The sequence below is a fragment of the Podarcis raffonei genome, chromosome 9 (genome assembly GCF_027172205.1).
Source record: "Podarcis raffonei isolate rPodRaf1 chromosome 9, rPodRaf1.pri, whole genome shotgun sequence".
Lineage (NCBI taxonomy): Eukaryota > Metazoa > Chordata > Lepidosauria > Squamata > Lacertidae > Podarcis > Podarcis raffonei.
The window spans coordinates 75,109,301-75,130,767 of NC_070610.1; the positions used below are offsets into that span (position 1 = coordinate 75,109,301).

At 47.8% G+C, this 21,467-nt stretch overlaps 1 protein-coding gene across 7 annotated transcripts in view; it reads right to left on the bottom strand.

The window, feature by feature from the left end:
* The window catches only part of LZTS3 (leucine zipper tumor suppressor family member 3), a 76,840-nt gene that overhangs the window by 2,865 nt on the left and 52,508 nt on the right, over nucleotides 1-21,467 (bottom strand). For 4 of the 7 annotated variants that reach the window (XM_053402090.1, XM_053402092.1, XM_053402091.1 and 1 more), the window contains exons 2-4: nucleotides 13,582-13,678; nucleotides 10,337-10,825; nucleotides 4,737-5,567 (exon numbers count right to left, since the gene is read on the bottom strand). In XM_053402090.1, coding sequence (XP_053258065.1) covers nucleotides 4,737-5,567; nucleotides 10,337-10,786 — 1,281 coding nt within the window. In that variant the 5' untranslated portion in view covers nucleotides 10,787-10,825; nucleotides 13,582-13,678. Of the gene's footprint in view, nucleotides 1-4,736; nucleotides 5,568-10,336; nucleotides 10,826-13,347; nucleotides 13,543-13,581; nucleotides 13,679-21,467 lie in introns of those variants that run through there. The other 3 variants (XM_053402095.1, XM_053402096.1, XM_053402097.1) reach the window with 2 other exon arrangements.

Below are 21,467 nucleotides of genomic sequence, written 5' to 3' on the forward strand. Positions count from 1 at the left end.
TCCACCAAAACTCCACTCTGCCACTCCTTCAAGCTTCCATTGGCTTCAAGAAGTGGGAGGACAGCATCAGGATAGGATAAAATAGCACAGTGAGGGAATAATGAGAGAAAGGGGAAACACAACCTAAATGGCAAACTTCCATCTATGTCTTGACAGCAAGGTAGCCTAACGGTACCCCTGCCGGAAATTCACGGACTCATAGAAATGCAGAAACCACTTTGGGCTGGGTGTTCATCAGTATGCAGATGATACCCAGCTCTACCTCTCTTTCAAATCAGAACCAGTGAAGGCGGTGAAGGTCCTGCGTGAGTGTCTGGAGGCGGTTGGAGGATGGATGGCGGCTAACAGATTGAGGTTGAATCCTGACAAGACAGAAGTACTGTTTTTGGGGGACAGGAGGCGGGCAGGTGTGGAGGACTCCCTGTTCCTGAATGGGGTAACTGTGCCCCTGAAGGACAAGGTGCGCAGCCTGGGAGTCATTTTGGACTCACAGCTGTCCATGGAGGTGCAGGTTAATTCTGTGTCCAGGGCAGCTGTTTACCAGCTCCATCTGAGACGCAGGCTGAGACCCTCCCTGCCCGGAGACTGTCTCGCCAGAGTGGTGCATGCTTTGGTTATCTCCCGCTTGGACTACTGCAATGCGCTCTACATGGGGCTACCTTTGAAGGTGACTCGGAAACTACAACTAATCCAGAATCCAGAATGCGGCAGCTAGACTGGTGACTGGGAGTGGCCGCCGAGACCACATAACACCGGTCCTGAAAAACCTTCATTGGTTCCCAGTATGTTTCTGAGCACAATTCAAGGTGTTGGTGCTGACCTTTAAAGCCCTCAACGGCCTCGGTCCAGTATACCTGAAGGAGCGTCTCCACCCCCATCATTCAGCCCAGACACTGAGGTCCAGCGCCGAGGTCCTTCTGGCGGTTCCCTCACTCCGAGAATCCAAGTTACAGGGAACCAGGCAGAGGGCCTTCTCGGTGGTAGCGCCCGCCCTGTGGAACGCCCTCCCATCAGATGTCAACTGTCTGACTTTTAGAAGACACCCGAAAGCAGCCCTGTATTGGGAATTTTTTTTAATGTTTGATGTTTTATCATGTTTTTAATATTCTGTTGAGCCGCCCAGAGTGGCTGGGGAAACCCAGGCAGATGGGTGGGGTATAAATAATAAATTATTATTATTATTAAAGAATCCCTGGCAGATGGCACATGCAACTCACCTGTGCTCATGCCATCAAAGAGAAGGATGTGTCTCTTGGCTGGTGATTGAGTTCCTGGTCACTGATACCCACCTGTGGTGTAGCCACAACCTTGAGGACTCTTGGTTTGCCATTGGCACCTCCTCAAGGTTCCATACTAAGGCAATAGCTTTGACTGAAGCGTCCAGAACAGCCTTCACCAGTCTGCTACCTTCCAGAGACCTTGAACTAGAACTCACATCAGACCTGCCATGTTGGCAGGCACTCATGGGAGTTGTAATCCAAAACATTTGAAAGACTCCAAATTAGGGAAGGTTGCTCTTGGGACACCGGGGTTAACGTTGGCCTACTTGTAACCGAATGGAGGCCTTTTTTTGCAGAGGTGAGCGCCTAAGTCTGAGCATAGCTGTCAACTTTCAGATTTGAAAATAAGGGATCAGCAGCCTCACGTGTCCCAGGGACAGTCTATGGGATATCTAACAATCTGGGATAGCAGCAGGAAGCAGTGGGAAACGGCGCTGGAATAAGGGAATTTCCTGCCAAAAAAGGGAAGGTTGACAGCTCAGAGTCTGAGGAAGAACACTATTTCCAGTTAAGTTGGGCCAACATAAAAGGGTACAGTTAACACACTCTCTCTTAAGTGCTTTTTAGAGGGAGTCTTTTTGGGGGGTCAGGCATGTTTGCTCAGGCGCACTTTGATGCTTTTAAAAGGCCTATGGAGACTCACAAGCTCTTCCATTTCATTTCAGTACGTTTCCGAGCACAATTCAAAGTGTTGGTGCTGACCTTGAAAGCCCTAAACGGCCTCGGTCCAGTATACCTGAAGGAGCGTCTCCACCCCCATCATTCTGCCCGGACGCTGAGGTCCAGCGCCGAGGGCCTTCTGGCGGTTCCCTCATTGCGAGAAGCAAAGCTACAGGGAACCAGGAAGAGGGCCTTCTCGGTAGTGGCGCCCGCCCTGTGGAACGCCCTTCCAGCAGATGTCAAAGCGATAAACAACTACCTGACATTCAGAAGACATCTTAAGGCAGCCCTGTTCAGGGAAGTTTTTAACGTGTGATATTTTACTGTATTTTTGGTTTCTATGGAAGCCGCCCAGAGTGGCTGGGGAGGCCCAGCCAGATGGGTGGGGTATAAATAATAAATTATTATTATTATTATTATTATTATTATTATTATTATTATTATTTCTCTCCAAAGGGCGTATGGAGCACCTAAGCCACAATTCGGTCAACAAAAGAGCATGGTTCATTGTGCTGGTTTCCTGCTAGTCCAAACAGGGCACAACTCAAAAGTGACAACATTATAGACCAAGCCTAAGCTGCTTGATGGACGCGGGTGGTGGTGGTGTGGGTTAAACCACAGAGCCTAGGATTTGCCGATCAGAAGGTCGGCGGTTCGAATCCCCGCGATGGGTTGAGCTCCTGTTGCTCGGTCCCAGCTCCTACCAAACTAGCAGTTCGAAAGCACATCAAAGTGCAAGTAGATAAATAGATACCGCTCTGGCGGGAAGGTAAACGGCATTTCCGTGCGCTGCTCTGGTTCGCCAGAAGCGGCTTAGTCATGCTGGCCACATGACCCAGAAGCTGTATGCCGACTCCCTCAGCCAATAAGGCGAGATGAGCGCAGCAACCCCAGAGTCGGCCACGACTGGACCTAATGCTAAGGGGTCCCTTTACCTTTTTAAGCTGCTTGATACTCCTCCCCACTGTCTCCTGACGCACAAAACCTGAAGGAATCTGCATTCTGTGATCACCCTGAGTTGGTCTCAAACAGCAGCTTGCAGACTTTTTAACCAAGCCTGCTGTCTGCGGAGAGTCAATTCTGCAAGTTGAGTTTTGGTGGCAGCACAACAGTGTTTTTGTAAGAACCTTGTAATGTTAAGGGGTGCTTCCAGATGACCAGTTTAATGAGGCTGCACCCAGATTTGCTTGCAGGGAGATTAGAAACCATTGCCTATTTAATGTGCATTCATTCCCATTTGCTTGCAGGGAGGTTAGATGAGACTGCATCAAAGCAAGTGTTATTATCTCACACTTTCCTGTGCATCGCCCCCCCCTTCCTTATTGCGAAAAGTCCAGATTGCTGCACAAGATCTCCCAACCCACTATAATTTTACAACCTGAATTTACCAGTATGCAATGGAATCCAACCCCAAAACAATGACGAAAGTTGAAGCGACCTAAGATAGCTATAACCCATGAACCACTTAGAAAGAAATATGAATAGAATCATCATCAATATCACCACTATGAAAAGATAAAACCAGCAAGTCTTTACAACAAATATATGTAACTAAATCAGGGGCCTGGACAGACTTGCTGGAACAGAAACGTTTTCAGGAGGCATCTAAAACAATCCAGAAAGGCACCTACCTAACATCAAGGGGCAGGGAGTTCCACAGCACACGAGAAGGAAAAGCTCCTTGCAAATGTGTAGTGGACGTAATGTGGCACTTGTATGAATGCTAGTTTGGCAGAGTGAAATGATCTAACAGACACGGAAAGAGGCAAGTCAATCCCATAAGTAAATTGGTTGCCAGAAGTTAGAGGCTTTATATACTAATACAGTGGTACCTTGGGACTCAAACAGCTTGGCTCCTGAACAAATTGGCTCCCGAACGCCCCAAACTTGAAAGTAACTGTTCCAGTTTGCAAACGTTTTTCGGAAGCCGAACATCCAACGTGGCTTCCGATTAAGTGCGGGAAGCTCCTGCAGCCAATCGGAAGCCGCGCCTTGGTATTCAAATGGTTTCAGGAGTCGAACCGACTCCTGGAACGGATTAAGTTTGAGAACCAAGGTACCACTGTAGTAAAATACAAATGAATAAATATAAATAAAAGTAAAACCACCACCACCACCACCTTTGGCCCTCCAAATATCGCTGATCAACAAATCCCATCGGAGTTGCAGTTCCGCAACATCTGAAGGGTCAAAGGTTGCTAACACATAATGTGGGCCTTCAGGACACTTCTAGATTACCCCCTCCTCAGGCCAACAACATCTTGAAAGACCTACATTGGCTCCCAGTACGTTTCCGAGCACAATTCAATGTGTTGGTGTTGACCTTTAAAGCCCTAAACGGCCTTGGTCCAGTATACCTGAAGGAGCGTCTCCATCCCCATCGTTCTGCCCAGACACTGAGGTCCAGTGCCGAGGGCCTTCTGGCGGTTCCCTCACTGTGAGAAGCCAAGTTACAGGGAACCAGGCAGAGGGCCTTCTCGGTGGTGGTGCCCACCGTGTGGAACGCCCTCCCATCAGATGTCAAAGAGATAAACAACTACCTAACATTTAGAAGACATCTGAAGGTAGCCCTGTTCAGGGAAGTTTTTAATGTGTGACATTTTGATGTATTTTTAATCTTAGTTGGAAGCCGCCCAGAGTGGCTGGGGAAACCCAGCCAGATGGGCAGAGTACAAATAAATTATTATTGTTATTGTTATTGTTATTGTTATTGTTATTGTTATTCTTATTCTTATTATTATTATCTTGAAGGCCCCCAAGTTGGCTGTCTGTGACACGGACCACACTGCCTCTCACCTCCCACTTGGTCTCCTCGATCTTGGGAAGGAACTCGGCCTGCTCCTTCTTGAAAGCCACAAACTTCTTCTCCAGCTCTTCCCGCTGCTGGAGGAGCTGCCCCACGTCGTCCTGGAGTTTCTTCTTCTCCTGCTGGAGCTTGAAGATCTGCAGCTGCAGAGCCTGCTGTGCCCTCTGGGCCTTCTTGGACACCTGCTGCAGCTTGTTGGCGTAATTCTGCCGCAGGTCCTCCATCTCCCGCTCCCAGATCTTCTGCTTCTCCTCAAAGACCTGGTAGATGGCCGCCTCACTCTTGTCGAGGTTCCTCCTCATCTGAAGGACCTCCTGCTCCTTCTCCCACAGCCGGTCCTCCAAGTCCTGGATGATGTCGTCCGTCGAGGGCGAGTGGAAGGGCATCGTCTCGTTGAGGTGGTTGAGCCGGCTGAACGAAGACGTGCTCTTGCTGGAAGACCGGCCGCTGTCTGAGGTAGATATCCCATTGTAGCCCACAATGTTCTTGTCCACGTAGGTGGTCCCGATGCGGTTTATGTGGCTGGTTGAGGCGCTCATAGGCCCGATATGCTGGCTATAGCCTGTGCCGTAGGTGGGCAGGCTGGTCAAAGAGTTCCGCCCGGAATCGGAGAGGCCGCCCGCCTGGTTGGTAGTCCTGTTATGGCTGGCCTTCTCCATCCCACTTTTGACCGTGGAAGGGCTATTGCTGTTGGTGTGGTTCAAGGTCTTCCGGGTCTCCGAGATGCCGTTGTTCTGCGGCGGGCACAGGTTCTGCATGGAATGGAAGTTTTTAGGGACTACGGGCTTAAAGGCTGAAGGTCTAACTAAGGGCTCGTTGCTCTGCAAGGAGGAGGGAAAGAAAAAAACAGGACAGCAAATTAAACACAAGAGGATTGACACAGCCTGGATATAGCTCGGTTGGCTAGGGCATTGGTTTTCTTTTTTAAAAAAATATATTTATTTTGTTTTTCAAATTAAAATTTCACAGAGGTATATGAAACATGCCGTATTTTTTGCTCTATTAAGACTCACGTTTTCCCTCCTAAAAAGTAAGGGGAAATGTGTGTGTCTTATGGAGCGAATGCAGGCTGCGCAGCGATCCCTCTTGCTGTTCCGGCTTCTGGGATAGCTGCGCAAAGCCTCCCCCTGCCCTGAAGAGGCTTCCCGTGGCTATCCCAGAAGCTAGAACAGCAAGAGGGATTGCTGCGCAGAATTCCCCCCCCCTTGTTTTCCTCCTCCAAAAACCAGGTGCGTCTTATAGTCTGGTGTATCTTATAGAGCGAAAAATACGCTAAATCATAAAAACAAGATTCTAAGGAACCTCCTGGACTTCCAGCCTCCCCTTAGTGCAGCGGTTCTCAACCTGTGGGTCCCCAGATGTTGTTGGACTACAACTCCCATCATCCCTGAGCTCTGGCCTTGCTAGCTAGGGATGATGGGAGTTGTAGTTCAACAACATCTGGGAACCCACAGGTTGAGAAAGGCTGCCTTAGTGGGTCCTATTATTTATCATTTCCTCCTTTTTTGATAATCCAAATCCTTTACTTCTTCCGCTATGTCCAGAATTCAACCTTAAATATTTCAATCTTGAGCATTGGTTTTCAACCAGTGTGCCATAGCACCCTGGGGTGACTTGAGGAACGTTCAGGGGAGCCTGGGGGGGCACATCTTTTCATTAACTTGCAGCCCATAATTTCCTGCGTTATCTCTATTTCTCTCTGAGGAACCGGCAGCTTTAACTTGCAGCCCAAAATAAGGCAATGGCAAAAAAGTGGGGGAACACTTTTGCATGACTGTTTCTCTTCTTAAAATCTCCCCCCAAAACAAAAATCCTCCCCAGCTTCAGTAACTAACAGTTCCTTGGTTTTATACAGAGATCTTGAGAAATGCAAGGAAACAACAAAGTACCAGGTAACTTGATGGTGTGTGTGCTCTATAAGGAGGGATATAAATATAACCCTGAAAGTGAGGAGTGTCTTCTGCATTTCCTTCTCCTTCTACCCCTAACATCCCTCCCCTCCTTCTTCTCCATCTCTCCCCCAGGCAACCGCCGTCCTCCTTGACAGTCACCCAGCTTTATGGAGACAGGGAGAATGAGGCAGGAAAAGACGATGTCTGCATGTGATTCCTGCGCTATTTGTGTTTCTCATTTTTCTTCTCCAGCTCCAAGGGCCTTCTGGCAGTTCCCTCAATGCAAGAAGTGAAACTACAGTGGTACCTCAGGTTAAGAACTTACCATATTTTTTGCACCATAAAACTCACTTTTTTCCTCCGAGAAAGTAAGGGGAAATGTCTGTGCGTGTTATGGAGCGAATGCCTACGGGTGGCGGGGGGGATCTGCTGCAGTTGTGAGCAGAGGATCCATGGTTCCCCTTCCTTCCCTCCTCCGTGGCTCGCTTTGAAACAGCAAAGCGGGAGAATAGCCGCTGAGTGGGGAGGAGAGAGGGACAGAGAGCTCCTTTAAAGCAAGCAGGCTCTCTGTCCCTCTCTCCTCCCCACTCAGCTCGCTAAATAGCATTAGCAGCATCCTTCTCCACACACCCCATGCGTGCTCCTTGTCCCTTGAGTGCTTTTCCTTCCCTCCCCACTTAAAACGTGGTTACAAAGCACGGATCCACATGGATCCTCAGGATTTTTGCACTGGGTCACCCCAAATTCACTATCAGATCACATAGCATGTCCATGGCTACATCTTGCACCAAAAAAATCACGCACCCACTGTTGCCTGGGGTCGCAGTGGTGCAAAAACGTGGTTACAAAGCATGGATCCTCAGGATTTTTGCATTGGGCTACTCCAAACTCACTGTCAGATCACATGTCTGTGGCCACAGCATGAACCACAAAAATCATATATCCACTGTTTCGTTTAGAATATTTTTTTTCTTGTTTTCCTCCTCTAAAAACTACGTGCGTGTTATGGTCTGGTGCGTGTTACAGAGCGAAAAATACGGTAATTCGTTCTGGAGGTGCGTTCTTAACCTGAAACTGTTCTTAACCTGAGGTACCACTTTAGCTAATGGGACCTCCTGCTGCTGCCGCACCGCCGCCGCATGATTTCTGTTGTCATCCTGAAGCAAAGTTCTTAACCTGAAGTACTATTTCTGGGTTAGCGGAGTCTGTAACCTGAAGCGTATGTAACCTGAGGTACCACTGTATCTGATTTTAGAAGACATCTGAAGGCAGCCCTGTATAGGGAGGTTTTTAATGCTTGATGTTTTGTGGATCTTTTAAATATATTTTTTATTTTGCTGGAAGCCGCTCAGAGTGGCTATGGCAACCCAGCCAGATGAGCAGAGTATAAATAATAAAATTATTATTGTTATTATTACTACATAAAAACTTTTTTTAAAACCCCCACCCGAAGATGTGTACAAATCAGACACAGGTTTTATCAGATCCTGCCACACCAAAAGAGGCCACAAGTATGTAAAACACTTTCACATTAAGGGCCAAAAGCCTGGGTAAAAAGGGTGCACTTTCTCAAAGTCAGTCCAACCGGTGCAGCTCTGATGCCGGATGCCCTGGGAAATGAGAAACCTGCTTCTAGCTCATCAGACCTGCAAATGACGCCAAGTTGGGAGGGGTAATTAATGCCACAGAAGACAAAAATTGAGACCGCAAGTGATTGGAGAACTGGGCCCAAGCCAGTTGAATGGATTTCAGTAGGGACAAATGTCAGGTTCTGCACTTAGGCAAGGAGAACTAGATGCACAAATATAAGATGGGGAACAATTGGCTTACTAGTAGTACATGTGAAAAGGATCTAGGGGATCTTAGTGGACCACAAGCTGAACATGAGTCCACGGTGTGATGCAACAAAAAAAGCTCATGCTATTCTAGGCTGCATCAACAGAAGTCTAGTATCTTGGTCAAGGTCATAGTACCACTCTATTCTGCCTTGGTCAGACCACACCTGGAGTCCAGTGATCAGTTCTGGGCACCACAATTTAAGAATGTTGACAGGCTAGAAGGTGTACAGTTTAGGGCAGGCATAGGCAAACTCGGCCCTCCAGATGTTTTGGGACTACAACTCCCATCATCCCTAACTAACAGAACCAGTGGTCAGGGATGATGTGAGTTGTAGTCCCAAAATATCTGGAGGGCTGAGTTTGCCTATGCCTGGTTTAGGGCAACCAAGATGGTTGAGGGTCTGGAATTTCTCCACCAATTGTTTGACTTGGCAGCTTCCTATGTTCCTAGGACATCAGGTCTCAAATTCCAGACCCCCGGCCATGCCCCACTTGAAAACTGTGGGGGGTCTTGGCAGACCACTTAACGAGGATGATGGTGATTTATTAAATTTGTTCGTGTCACTGAAGGAGCGTCTCCACCCCCATCATTCTGCCCGGACACTGAGGTCCAGTGCTGAGTGCCTTCTGGCGGGTCTCTCGCTGCGAGAAGCCAGGTTGCAGGGAACCAGGCAGAGGGCCTTCTTGGTAGTGGCGCCCGCCCTCTGGAATGCCCTCCCACCAGATGTCAAAGAGAAAAACAACTACCAGACGTTTAGAAGACATCTGAAGGCAGCCCTGTTTAGGGAAGCTTTTAATGTTTAACAGACCACTGTATTTTAATAGTCTGTTGGAAGCTGCCCAGAGTGGCTGGGAAACCCAGCCAAATGGGCGGGGTATAAATAATAAATTATCATCATCATCATCATCATCATCATCATCATCTTGCCCAAGGCAACTCCAAGTGACTTATAACCAAACAACCAAGCACCGCCTGTTGTACATGCAAAGAGCTAGATGTTTTGTTAATTTTAACCGTGTTTTTAAAAATGCTTCCTTCAAACTGCAATACAGTGGTGCCCCACAAGACGAATGCCTCGCTAAACGAAAAACCCGCAAGACGAAAGGGTTTTCCGATTTTTAGCGGCTTCGCAAGACGAATTTCCCTATGGGCTTGCTTCGCAAGACGAAAGCCCATAGGGAAATCTCCGGGGACAGCGGGGAAGCGCAGCGCGCCTTCTCCTCTGTTCCCGGACCTATCTTGAAGGCTTGCGGTGGGAGGAGGGCTTTCCTCCCCACCGCCAACATTCAGAATGCTGTTCTGAATGTTGGCGGTGGGGAGGAAAAACCCTCCTCCCACCGCAAGCCCCGGGAACAGAGGAGAAGCGCTGCGCGCCTTCCCCTCTGTTCCCGGACCTGTCCTGAAGACTTGCGGTGGGAGGGGGGCTTTCCTCCCCACCGCCAACATTCAGAAGGCTGTTCTGAAGGCTGGCGGTGGGGAGAAAAGTCCTTCTCCCCCCGCCAGCCTTCAGAGGAGGTCCGGGGACAGACTGTCCCCGGACCTGGTCTGAAGGCGGTCTCCATAGGAACGCATTAATTGATTTTCAATGCATTCCTATGGGAAACCGTGCTTCGCAAGACGAAAAACTCGCAAGAAGAAAAAACTTGCGGAACGAATTAATTTCGTCTTGCGAGGCACCACTGTACAATGAAACGCAGTCTGGAAGAAATAAAGGAAGCAATGAAAATACAATTGAGAATGAATGCAAACGTTTAATGCGGTCATTCCACAGACCACCGGAATGAAGGCCATGGACCAGTGTGGCTGTTCACAGACCACGGTCTGGGTACCCCTCTTCTAGGATGCAAATTGAGTCTCACCTGGTCTAGTTTACCAGAGACTGGCAATATCTTTGGTGGGTTACTGGGTTCTCTGTACTGGGGAGGAGGTGGGATGTTCTTCTCGTTGTTGGCTGCGACGTTCCCACAGAGGTCCGCCTTCCCTTTCTCGCTCTTGCGCAGGTCCCCGTTGATGAAGATGGAGTGGGAGATCTTCTCCGTCTTGTAGGTCTTCTCTTCCCCGGAGTAGCGGTTCGAGATCTCCCGCGTGGAGTAGCTGTTCCGGGACCCATCGACCTGGCGGCCGCCGCTCTGCGTCCTGGTACCCACGCTCTTCATGGCGAACTCTTGCTCGCCGGCGACGCCGCTGCCGACGCTTCCCATCGTGCCCTGGGAGGCGGGTTCGGTGAGCCTGGGGTCGAAAGGGTGGAAGGCTTCCTTGTTGTGGTAGCTGGTGTCACTAAGGACGGAGAGGGTCTCTAATTTGGCCATGGCAGGGTATGGTAGTGGAGGCACAAGATGTCAGTGGCACTGGGAGAGAGAAAGGGGGAAAGAACAGGACGTCACAGAAAGAGGTTGCTTGGAGCAGCCGTGAGCACAAGAGAAGCCCAGCTGTGGAGGCACAAGGGGAATAAACGTGGGAAGACCTCACCAAAGGCCCATCTAGCCAGTCTAGCATCCTGTATTCAAAGTAGCCAAAGAGATGGCCACAACAGGAAGCATCCAAGCAGGATCTGTGTGCAAGTTTGTGGTGACCTTTAAAGCCCTAAACAGCCTCGGTCCAGTATACCTGAAGGAGCGTCTCCACCTCCATCGTTCTGCCCGGACACCGAGGTCCAGCGCCGAGGGCCTTCTGGCGGTTCCCTCCCTGCGAGAAGCCAAGTTACAGGGAACCAGGCAGAGGGCCTTCTCGGTAGTGGCACCCGCCCTGTGGAATGCCCTCCCACCAGATGTCAAAGAGAACAACAACCACCAGACTTTTAGAAGACATCTGAAGGAAACCCCGTTTAGGGAAGCTTTTAATGTTTGATGCGTTACTGTATTTTAATATTTTGTTGGAAGCCGCCCAGCAGCTGGGATTCAGAGGGCGTATTGTCTCTGACCCTGGGGGACAGAACACGGTCATCGTGGCTCACAGCCACAGATGTCCTCCATGGTTTCCCCGCCTCCCCCTTTAAAGCCATCCAAGTTGGTAGCCATCACTACGTCCTGCGGGAGCCAATTCAACCCAACGGCATGCTATCGGTGGCTACTAGCCACAATGGCTTGTCTCCATCTCCACCGGGGGAGGCAGTAAACCCTGGAATCCCAAACTTGCAAGCTTTTCTTTCTGGTTGGCCACTGTGGGAAAAAGGATGCTGAGAGCTAGATGGGCCATGGGCCTGATCCTGCAGGGCTCTACTTGCATCCTTATGATTCTTGTTTCTGGGCCAGGGTAAGGGCCAGGGGCTGGCGCATCACAACTCCTGCTCACCTCTTTCGCAGCGTTTCTGAGCTGCCGAACATTAAAAAAATATATAAGCGGTACGAAACAAAACGCAGCGAAAAATGGAAGAATGGGATAAAAACAGTACACATCAAAACAGCAGGGGTATAAAATTCCAGACTTTATTGGTCAGAGAAAGGAGGGTGTTCCAGACTACAGTCTCCCTGACTCCTTGCAAAGGGGGCATCAGCGAAGGGGCAGTTTGGATGGGCAGCAAGCTAGCAAAGCGCGGCAACGCTCACACCGAGATGGCAGGGAGTAGCACAACAGCAAACCGGACGTAATTACGATTGCTGCACGTACAGCAAAACCACAGCTACCAACGCCTCCATGCTCCCTTTCCAACACACACACACACATGCACACACACACACCAATAGCATCCTGCAGCAAGGATGTTAAGTGCACTGGCATTCGGAAAACCACAACAGCTACACACAAACACACAGAGAGAGCCACAAAACAACACGTCTAGTCCCCAGTGCCGTGAGAAAAGTGCTGTTGGATCAGGCCAATCTCCTGCTGTTTTTGGACTACAACTTCCATCTTCCCTGACCACTAAGCTAGGGAAGATGGGAGTTGTAGTCCCAAAACAGTTTGGGAAACGCTGGACGAGAGGACCCTCGGGGTCCCTTCAAACTCGCCGATTCTATGATCCTATGAATGCCATTCCAGTATCAGCTGCTAAATGTCAGGGAGGCTGGTAGTTAATTGCATCATAATCTAAGGAGAGCCTTGGCTGCTGGATGAGGCCATAGACTCGTCTGGTCTCTTATCCCCTGCTCACAGTAGCTAATCAGGTGCCTACAAGCAGGTGATGAAACTGGAGGAGCGAGAGGAGAGACATGTTTCACCAAACAGGTCGAGATCCACAGATGTGATGGCCTGCAGCTCCTCGCTGCTGCCATTTGAAAACCGGGGAAGTCGAAGACTTAACCATTTAGCTGTATGCATATGCATGAAGCGGGGAGAGACAATGTGTGTTTGTGTTTATAGGTGTGTGTGTGTGTGTGTGTGTGTGTGTGTGTAAGACATTTCTTCAAGGTAGCATGGAGTCACAGGTTCCATGTGACCAACTCAGGCACCTTTCCATACCAGGGCATGTCATTTTAGGGGGTGAAACTTAATTTTTGCCAATTTCTTCAACGGGGGGCATCTCTAAATCTGCTGTTATTTTTGTGGCTGGACAACATTTAGCTCAGCAAGTCTGTGCTTCGTGAAGAAGCACATATACTGCTTTAGGAAAACCAAAGACTTTTACCTTCTGAAAACACGTAATGCTAAATAAATAACAGCAACAACAATAAATGCCTGAAAGTACTTGGCAATCATTTTTAATGATTTCTATGCAATTTTATGCACACTTTACTTAACAAAATGAAACTGTATTAATTTAACTGAAATATCTTTTGAATTTCCAAGTCGGGTTAATTTCTTTTCTTTTTAGCATCCCTAGCTTTTGGAATTTGAAAGCTGAAAAATTTGAAAGTTGAAGCCATCCTCTTTCACTAAGTTGTGGCACGTTCAAAAGAACCAATGGCCACAGCGGAACGACAAGTCTCCTCACCCAGCAGGGAGAGATTGCTATCATAACCCCCATGCAAACTCACTCACCAACCACGGGGGGTGCAGATTCTGACCAGGGAAATTTCAATCAGCAAAAGGAACGAATTGGGTTGACTGCAGGGGCAGTGAGGAAGAAAAGGAATTAGCTTAGGATGCAGTCCTCTCGTGGGTTGGCCTCGAGGTCATCATGTCCTCATCCCTCCCTCGCACAAGACAGAACAGTGATTTTATTTACTTGAATGAGCCGGCTCAGGTCTAAATCTCCGGCTGCGACACAGCACCTCCTAGGTTCCCAAACGATCCCCGCTCATTCACAGGCCTGGTTCTAGGTGCTAAAAAAATGGAATGGAAGAAGATAAAACAGATTAAAACAAGGCCCAGAAAGTCTTGAAAACAATACAATTTTCATTCTGCCCCTCTTATCCTGACATGTGTTCGCCCCAGAAGCGTCACCCAAGAAGCGCCTCTGGAGAAACAGGAATCACAAAAGCCACCTCAGATGTTGTATACGAGCAAAAAAAATGGCATTTGCCCAGGTAACCCTTCACCACCTGAACACAGGATGTGCCTGTTCCCTTCCATACTCATAAATGACTGAAACAAAATTTAAAAATTCCTTCCAGTAGCACCTTAGAGACCAACTAAGTTTGTTCTGGGTATGAACTTTCGTGTGCATGCACACTTTTTCAGATACACTGAAACGGAAGTCACCAGACCCTTATATATAGTGAGAGGGTGGGGTTTTTCTCAGAAGGGGGGTGGGAATGGGTGATTGGCTGATAGGGGTGGTAAACCTGTTGACGACTGTTAATGACTGCAATTGGTCTTACAGGAAAAAGCAAGGGGTGAGGTGGCTAAAAATAGCTTTATCGTGTATAATGAGATAAGAATCCAATGTCTCTATTCAGACCAGGTCTCTCCGTGGTTTTAAGTTTGGTAATAAGGTGCAACTCAGCAACTTCTCTTTCCAGTCTATTTCTGAAATTCTTTTGTAACAAGACAGCTGCTTTGAGATCTTGTATAGGATGTCCTGGGAGACTGAAGTGTTTCTCTGGTTTCTACTGGTTTCTCTGTCTTGCGATTCCTGGTGTCAGATTTCACTGAAGTCCATCATTCATTGGCTCTGAATACAAATCTCACTTCTCCATAATGCTACTTTCAATACAAGGTGAGCATTAAGAATCCTGAGTTATGCCCCGACTTGGATTTAATCTGAGCCGCAGAAGAACTCCTCCTTATTCCCACCCACCCACTGACCTGACTGTTGTCAATGTCCTAAGTGCTGGGAGTCCCGGGAAGTACCTGGTATCAGTATGGCTACCATTGCCTTGGGGAAAGCACATTTCCTAGGGCTCCTGAAATGTAACTATATAAATGGAATTCCAGGCACCAAGGGTGGTGGGAAAAAGGAAGAAAAGAGGAGATTTGAGAATGACCTTCTTCTTCAGTCACTGAGCAGTAGCCACCATCTCCCAGTTAAGGAGCTGGAGGTCGGTCAACAGTTAGGAATCTATTGAGAATTTGGGGTTGGGAGGAGAGACGTTCTCTGTGAGCATGCCACACTTTTGTTTGGGACCAGCAATCACCATCTAAGCCAAGCCTGGGAGCTCACCCATCAGTACTCATGGTGTAAGGACAAAATGGCACCCCCTCCGTAGAATTACCAAACTGCACCCGTTTTTACTACCCCATAGTGACACTCCAATGGCATAAACTGCCAGCACCTTCGTGGGCAGTGGCTTCATCTAGGAGCCAAACGGCAAACGCAGACATTGTCAAAAAGTGCCCAATTCAACAACTCAAAACAGGCTTAAATTTTATTTAAATTAAGATCAACTTTCCAGCCCTTAGGGCTGTAAAGATACACCAGAAAGAGTGTGTGTGTGTGTGTGTGTGTGTGTGTGTGTGTTGCATCTTCAAAAGGAGATTCCACACACACCCCTGTCACACCCAAGAAAAAATACCTCATTTAGAATGGTCATCTGCAGCTTCTTTTTTAAATTATTTTTTAAAATACTTTTAAATTGAATTTTCACTTTAAACAAACAACAATAAACTTCAACATCCATTTGTACAACTCCCCCCCCCGCTCTGCCGAGCAATGACTTCCCTCCCTCCTGCCAACAGTTTTCTATTTCCAATCTACATCTCACAGTTTCCTCTTTATTCAAGTCCATGTCATAAGATTTATTTTAATCCTGCTAGTGTCTTCAAACTTCTACAGTTATTATTTAGTTTATTATTATTTATTATTTAGATAATCAGTAAATTTACTCCAATCTCTTTGGAATTTTGATTCATCCTGGTTTCGAATCCATCATCTGCAGTTTCTTATAGGTATATAGGGTGGGTGTTGCTTTCTTTTTTAAAAAATAAATAAATGCACCCTTTTAGTCATTCAAAACGCTTTTATCGATTAATGTAAGCCAGCACATCCAAGAGACTGCAATCTACTCCCACTATAAAAAAACCTAGCCGTAACCTTCCCCATTAGATTGACCAGAGTTGCTGAGCTTTTGTGGGGAGGGATGAGACAAAGTTGTTGAGTTTCTTATTTTTTGTGGGGAGGGGGCAGGTTCCCGCAATCAATCAGGATCAACCGGGGACATCCTGCAATCCACCCGTAGATCGCGATCAACCTGTTGGACAGGCCTGGTCTAAGCAGTTTCATTTTTGTCACCCTTATAATAATCAGGACATGTCTGATTGTCAACACTCCCCGCCCAAAAGAGAACTTAGCACCATACATGAAGATTCCCTTATGGTCAGTTCTGAACCACCAGACCCACAGACTTTGAAAAATATGGTCCTAACAGACCCATAATGCGCTCCTTGCACCTGCAAGAGAAGAGACCATAAAGCAAGGGAGTGACGACGCAGCCAAGGACTTTCTAGGATCAAGGCCAGAGCGCGCCTTAAATTTTGCCTTTCCTGCCTGGCGGCACGGCAGAGCTCTCAGTGTGGCAAAGACCAGCTATAAATCTGTTCGCTGCCCGTTGATGGCCGGTGCATGGTTTGTTCAGCCCTTGTAATAAAGAAAAACGGACAACCTCCAGAAGCTGCTCTCCTTCTGCCGCCGTAACAGATCCTGAGTTATGATCTTCGGGAAGCAAAATCCTGCTCTGTTCCAACTCAAGCAGCCTTCGGTTACAGAAAAGGCCCCGCTCTCTCGCCGCCAGCCCCCAGAACACCCTCAGAGGGGGCACACAGAGAAGCAGCTCAGATACTGATCTCAGGGCCTGAGTAGGTTGGTAAGTATTTATTAAAATATTTATGTTTCGCTGTTTCATGTAAAACACAGTGGTACCTTGGTTCTCAAACGGCTTAGTTGTCAAACAAATCGGCTCCCAGATGCCACAAACCCAGAAGTGAGTGTTCCGGTTTGTGGATATTTTTCGGAAGCCGAACGTCCGACGCAGCTTCTGACTGAGTGCGGGAAGCTCCTGCAGCCAATCGGAAGCCGTGTCTTGGTTTTCGAACGGTTTCGGGAGTCGAACAGACTTCTGGAATGGATTAAGTTCGAGAACCAAGGTACCACTGCCTACAATATATGCACATATAAAGTATTTAAACATAAAGCACCACAAATACAAATTAAATAGCAAGGCAGCCTACAATGTATAGACATAAAGGTAAAGGTAAAAGGACCCTTGACCGTTAGGTCCAGTTGCGGACGACTCTGAGGTTGCGGCACTCATCTCGCTTTACTGGCGGAGGGAGCCGGCGTACAGCTTCTGAGTCATGTGGCCAGCGTGACTAAGCCGCTTCTGGCAAACCAGAGCAGCGCACGGAAACGCCGTTTACCTTCCCGCCGGAGCGGTACCTATTTATCTACTTGCACTTTGACATGCTTTCAAACTGCTAGGTTGGCAGGAGCAGGAACCGAGCAATGGGAGCTCACCCCATTGTGGGGATTCGAACTGCCAACCTCCTGATTGGCAAGTCCTAGGCTCTGTGGTTTAGACCACAGCGCCACCCACGTCTCTAGGCATATACAATGCTTAAACACCACAAATTAAACACCACAAATTAACCAGCTGATCAAGAAAATTTAAGCAGCTGCCAAGACTCCTTAGCATCAAATATGCTTTTGTATGAAGAAGTACCTCCTTTTGCCTCTCCTGAATTTCCCAGTCTTCAGCTTCACTGGATATCTCCTGATATTTGTTACAGACCTCTACTCACCTTTCCCCTAAACTAAAAAACTCCAAATGCTGCAATTTTCCTTCACAGGAGAGTCGATCCATCTTCTTGATGGGTTTGGAATGTCCATTTCTTAACCTTTTCCAGCTCTGCAATATCTTTTTCCAGGCGAGGTGACAAGGACCGCACACAGAATTCCAATTGCAGCCGCACCATCAGTTTGTTTGACAGCGTCGTAATATTGGAAACGCTGCTTTCATTCCCTTTCCTAATGATCCACACACAGCACACCATTCTTTTTCACAGCCGTCAAATACAGGGTCAACACCTCTACTGAGCCATCCTTTATGACCCAAAGGTCTTGTTCCAGTTCAGTCACTGCCAGTTCAGGCCCCATGAGCGTATATGTAGAAATTTTGGGAGTTTTCTTTGCCCAGATGTGCATCATTTTAGACCTGCTAAAACGATCGCATCGCATCACATTCATCCAGTGCTTTACCAACTGCACTGGCTCCCGGTGAAGTACAGGATCAGGTTTAAGGTGCTGGTTTTGACTTTTAAAGCCCTATGCAGCCTAGGACCCTCGTACCTATGGGACCGCCTCTCCTGGCCTGGAGGCGAGCACTCCTCCTGCGGGAACTTAGTTCCCTCCGCCTCTCTGCCCTGAGCCTCTGCAGCTCAGGAGAGGCTGGAGGGTTACTGGACCCAGAGGCAACCTCAGCTTCCCCTGACGGGGCTGAGAGTGGAGCACCTGCAGGCAATGGGTCCTCCATCCCCTCAGGAGCCAGAGCAGGCTCAGCTGGTGCCTGCACCTGAGGATCCAGCACAGGTGAGGATCCTTCAGGCTCAGGCCCCAGCCCTGGCTCAGCTGGTTCTGGAGGCGGGGACTCCTGTGCAGGCTGGGATTCCTCAGGTCCAGCCTCCGAGTCCGAATCCCAGGCCATCACAGTGCGTCTTATGGTCAGGTGTGTCTTATGGAGCTAAAGATATGGTAAGAATAGAATCCAGGGTTGCCTGGAATTTCTCGGACACAGCCGGCATTCAGTCCTTGTGAACAGCGTCCGGGCAGAAATCGCTGGATGCATGGCAGCCCATGTTGGTGGTATAGATTTTTGAAATATGGCAACTCTCCTGACACTGTCCTGTCATTCTCCATGCAGCTTGGCTAAGGAGGCAAACTTTTTGAGAACCCGTAAAGGAAAATAAAATGCTTGGCACCCACTGAGGCTGCTGAACAAAGTTTGTTTCATTAGCTAACAATAGTCTGGCATGCTCACCAGGCACTGGGAGTTGGATTGTCAGATTCTACTTATGATAAAGCCATGCTTTTAAAAGAGACGGGCAAAGGGGGGTGATTATGGGTGGTTTAAAAGAAGGGGACTCACCTACAGACTGAGACAGGACAAGGGAGAAGGCTCCCATTTCTTTCTAGGGAACAGGCAAATATATCAGTTTCGGGTTCTCCCCATTTCCCATTCTTCCCATCTTGAATTCAGGTCTCCGTATTTCCTCAGAAAACCGCAAATTCTTTCCTCACGAAAATGCACCTAGTGCATTTAGTGCAATTTTCTCCTAATAAGCAAATCTCTGCATTCAGTTTTGATTAAGATACATATTTCTGCAAAAAAATTGCCCCACTATAATGCATTTCTGTATGTTCTTTTTTCACTAATACCTGCATTTTAATGCACACTTTATCCTTATACATGCATTTCTGTACACGGTATTTGGAGAACTGTATTGTGAAATTCAGAGGTGTGCAAATTTTGAAGAATAGGTTCATGCATTGGTATGGGAAGCTCAAATTAGTTAATTTTTCATTAAAATTCAAAAAAACAACAACAAATTTTCTCCCTCTTCCCTATTCCCCCCGCCCCCAATTGACATTATTATCATGGGAAATTCTGTGCTAATGAACTTAAAATTTCACGAGTGGAAACTTCTATTCTCACTATTGCAACGAAACTAGAAGGTCCCCAATTCACTCCTAGCGCTGTCACCACTATTTTCTTACCACTGGAAGACCCACCCTGACTTTTGAAGAATGCTATATGAACAGCGGGTGGGACGCAGGTGGCACTGTGGGTTAAACCACAGAGCCTAGGGCTCACTGATCAGAAGGTCGGCGGTTCGAATCCCCGCGACGGGGTGAGCTCCCGTTGCTCGGTCCCTGCTCCTGCCAACGTAGCAGTTCAAAAGCACCTCAAAGTGCAAGTAGATAAATAGGTACCGCTCCTGCAGGAAGGCAAACGGCGTTTCCGTGCGCTGCTCTGGTTCACCAGAAGCGGCTTAGTTATGCTGGCCACATGACCCAGAAGCTGTACGCCGGCTCCCTCGGCCAATAAAGCGAGATGAGCGCTGCAACCCCAGAGTCGGCCATGACTGGACCTAATGGTCAGGGGTCCCTTTACCTTTATATGAACAGCAGAACCATCATATATGCTTTGTACTTCTTCCCTTGCATCATGAGGACCAGCACCTTGCTTGTTTTTTTTTAAAAAGAAAAAAAATCTTAAAGGAACCATGAAGATTATTTGGAACCTGCAGAACAATACTAAAGGCTGAGTTAAAAGATAACATTTCAGGCTCCCGGGACAGAGACTGGAAGCCCTGCTTCTGCATCATTTGTGCAAGAGAGACAGAACTTTCCCATCTTTATTACCGCCTCGTTCTGGTATGTGTTTGTTATGTTTGGCTGAACATGAGCAGGATTTAGTCTACAAAACTTGACTAAGCCCACAGTCAATATTTAACCAGCCCCTCCCTCACGGCTCCAAAAGGGTTTTGGTTTCCTCAGCTGAAAACATGCATTAAGAGAGATTTCGTGCAACTACAAAAGGGGAGACAAAAGAGAACTTCTCCATCATCGACGCTGATCGAGTTTTCTATTTCCGGGGAGCTGAATCCCAGGTCTTTGTTTAGCCTAATTCCTTTTTCTCCCCATGTTCAAGCGAGGCTGAAAAGAATCTCTTTGTTTGGGTTGGACTGTGGTAAACGGAGACGTCCTTTGCAAATCCTCTTTTTCAAAAAAAGAAGAAGAAGAGGTCTACGTACACTCATTGAACTGGTTAATGCTGTAATATAAGGGATATCCTTAGCCCTGAAGAAATTCTCAAGCTAAGACTGAACTCTCAGGGTGGGGTGAGAGGCCTGGCCCTGTGCCACAAAACAAAGGGACTCCCTTTTGGCCTCCCTCCTCCATCTGGTTTCAACTCTTATTTCTGTCCCAGGTCACAACCTTCAGCAAGCCCAACCTTCAACTTCCCCTCACAGTTTTCCCCAAACTTTCTGGGGCGGAGAAGATATTGGGTGAGAGCTAGTGTTGTTGTTTAGTCGTGTCCGACTCTTCGTGACCCCATGGACCAGAGCACGCCAGGCACTCCTGTCTTCCACTGCCTCCCGCAATTTGGTCAAACTCATGCTGGTAGCTTCAAGAACACTGTCCAACCATCTCGTCCTCCGTCGTCCCCTTCTCCTTGCACCTCCATATTTCCCAACATCAGGGTCTTTTCCAGGGAGTCTTCTCTTCTCATGAGGTGGCCAAAGTCTTGGAGCCTCAGCTTCAGGATCTGTCCTTCCAGTGCTGATTTCCTTCAGAATGGAGAGGTTTGATCTTCTTGCAGTCCATGGGACTCTCAAGAGTCTCCTCCAGCACCATAATACATAAGCATCAATTCTTCGGCGATCAGCCTTCTTTATGGTCCAGCTTTCACCTCCACACATCACTATTGGGAAAACCATAGTTTTCACTATACGGACCTTTGCTGGCAAGGTGATGTCTCTACTTTTTAAGATGCTGTCTAGGTTTGTCATTGCTAGTAGGGTCCACCAATTTCTATGTGAAGCAAGGGTTCAGATCTACCCTTGAAAGAGGACTCTGCATTATCATCATCTCTTTCAGGTTTTGTTTTCATTTAGATTAGTCTGGGGTTTTTTATTGTATTGCATTATGAAAAAGCTTTAATGAAATCTCATGGA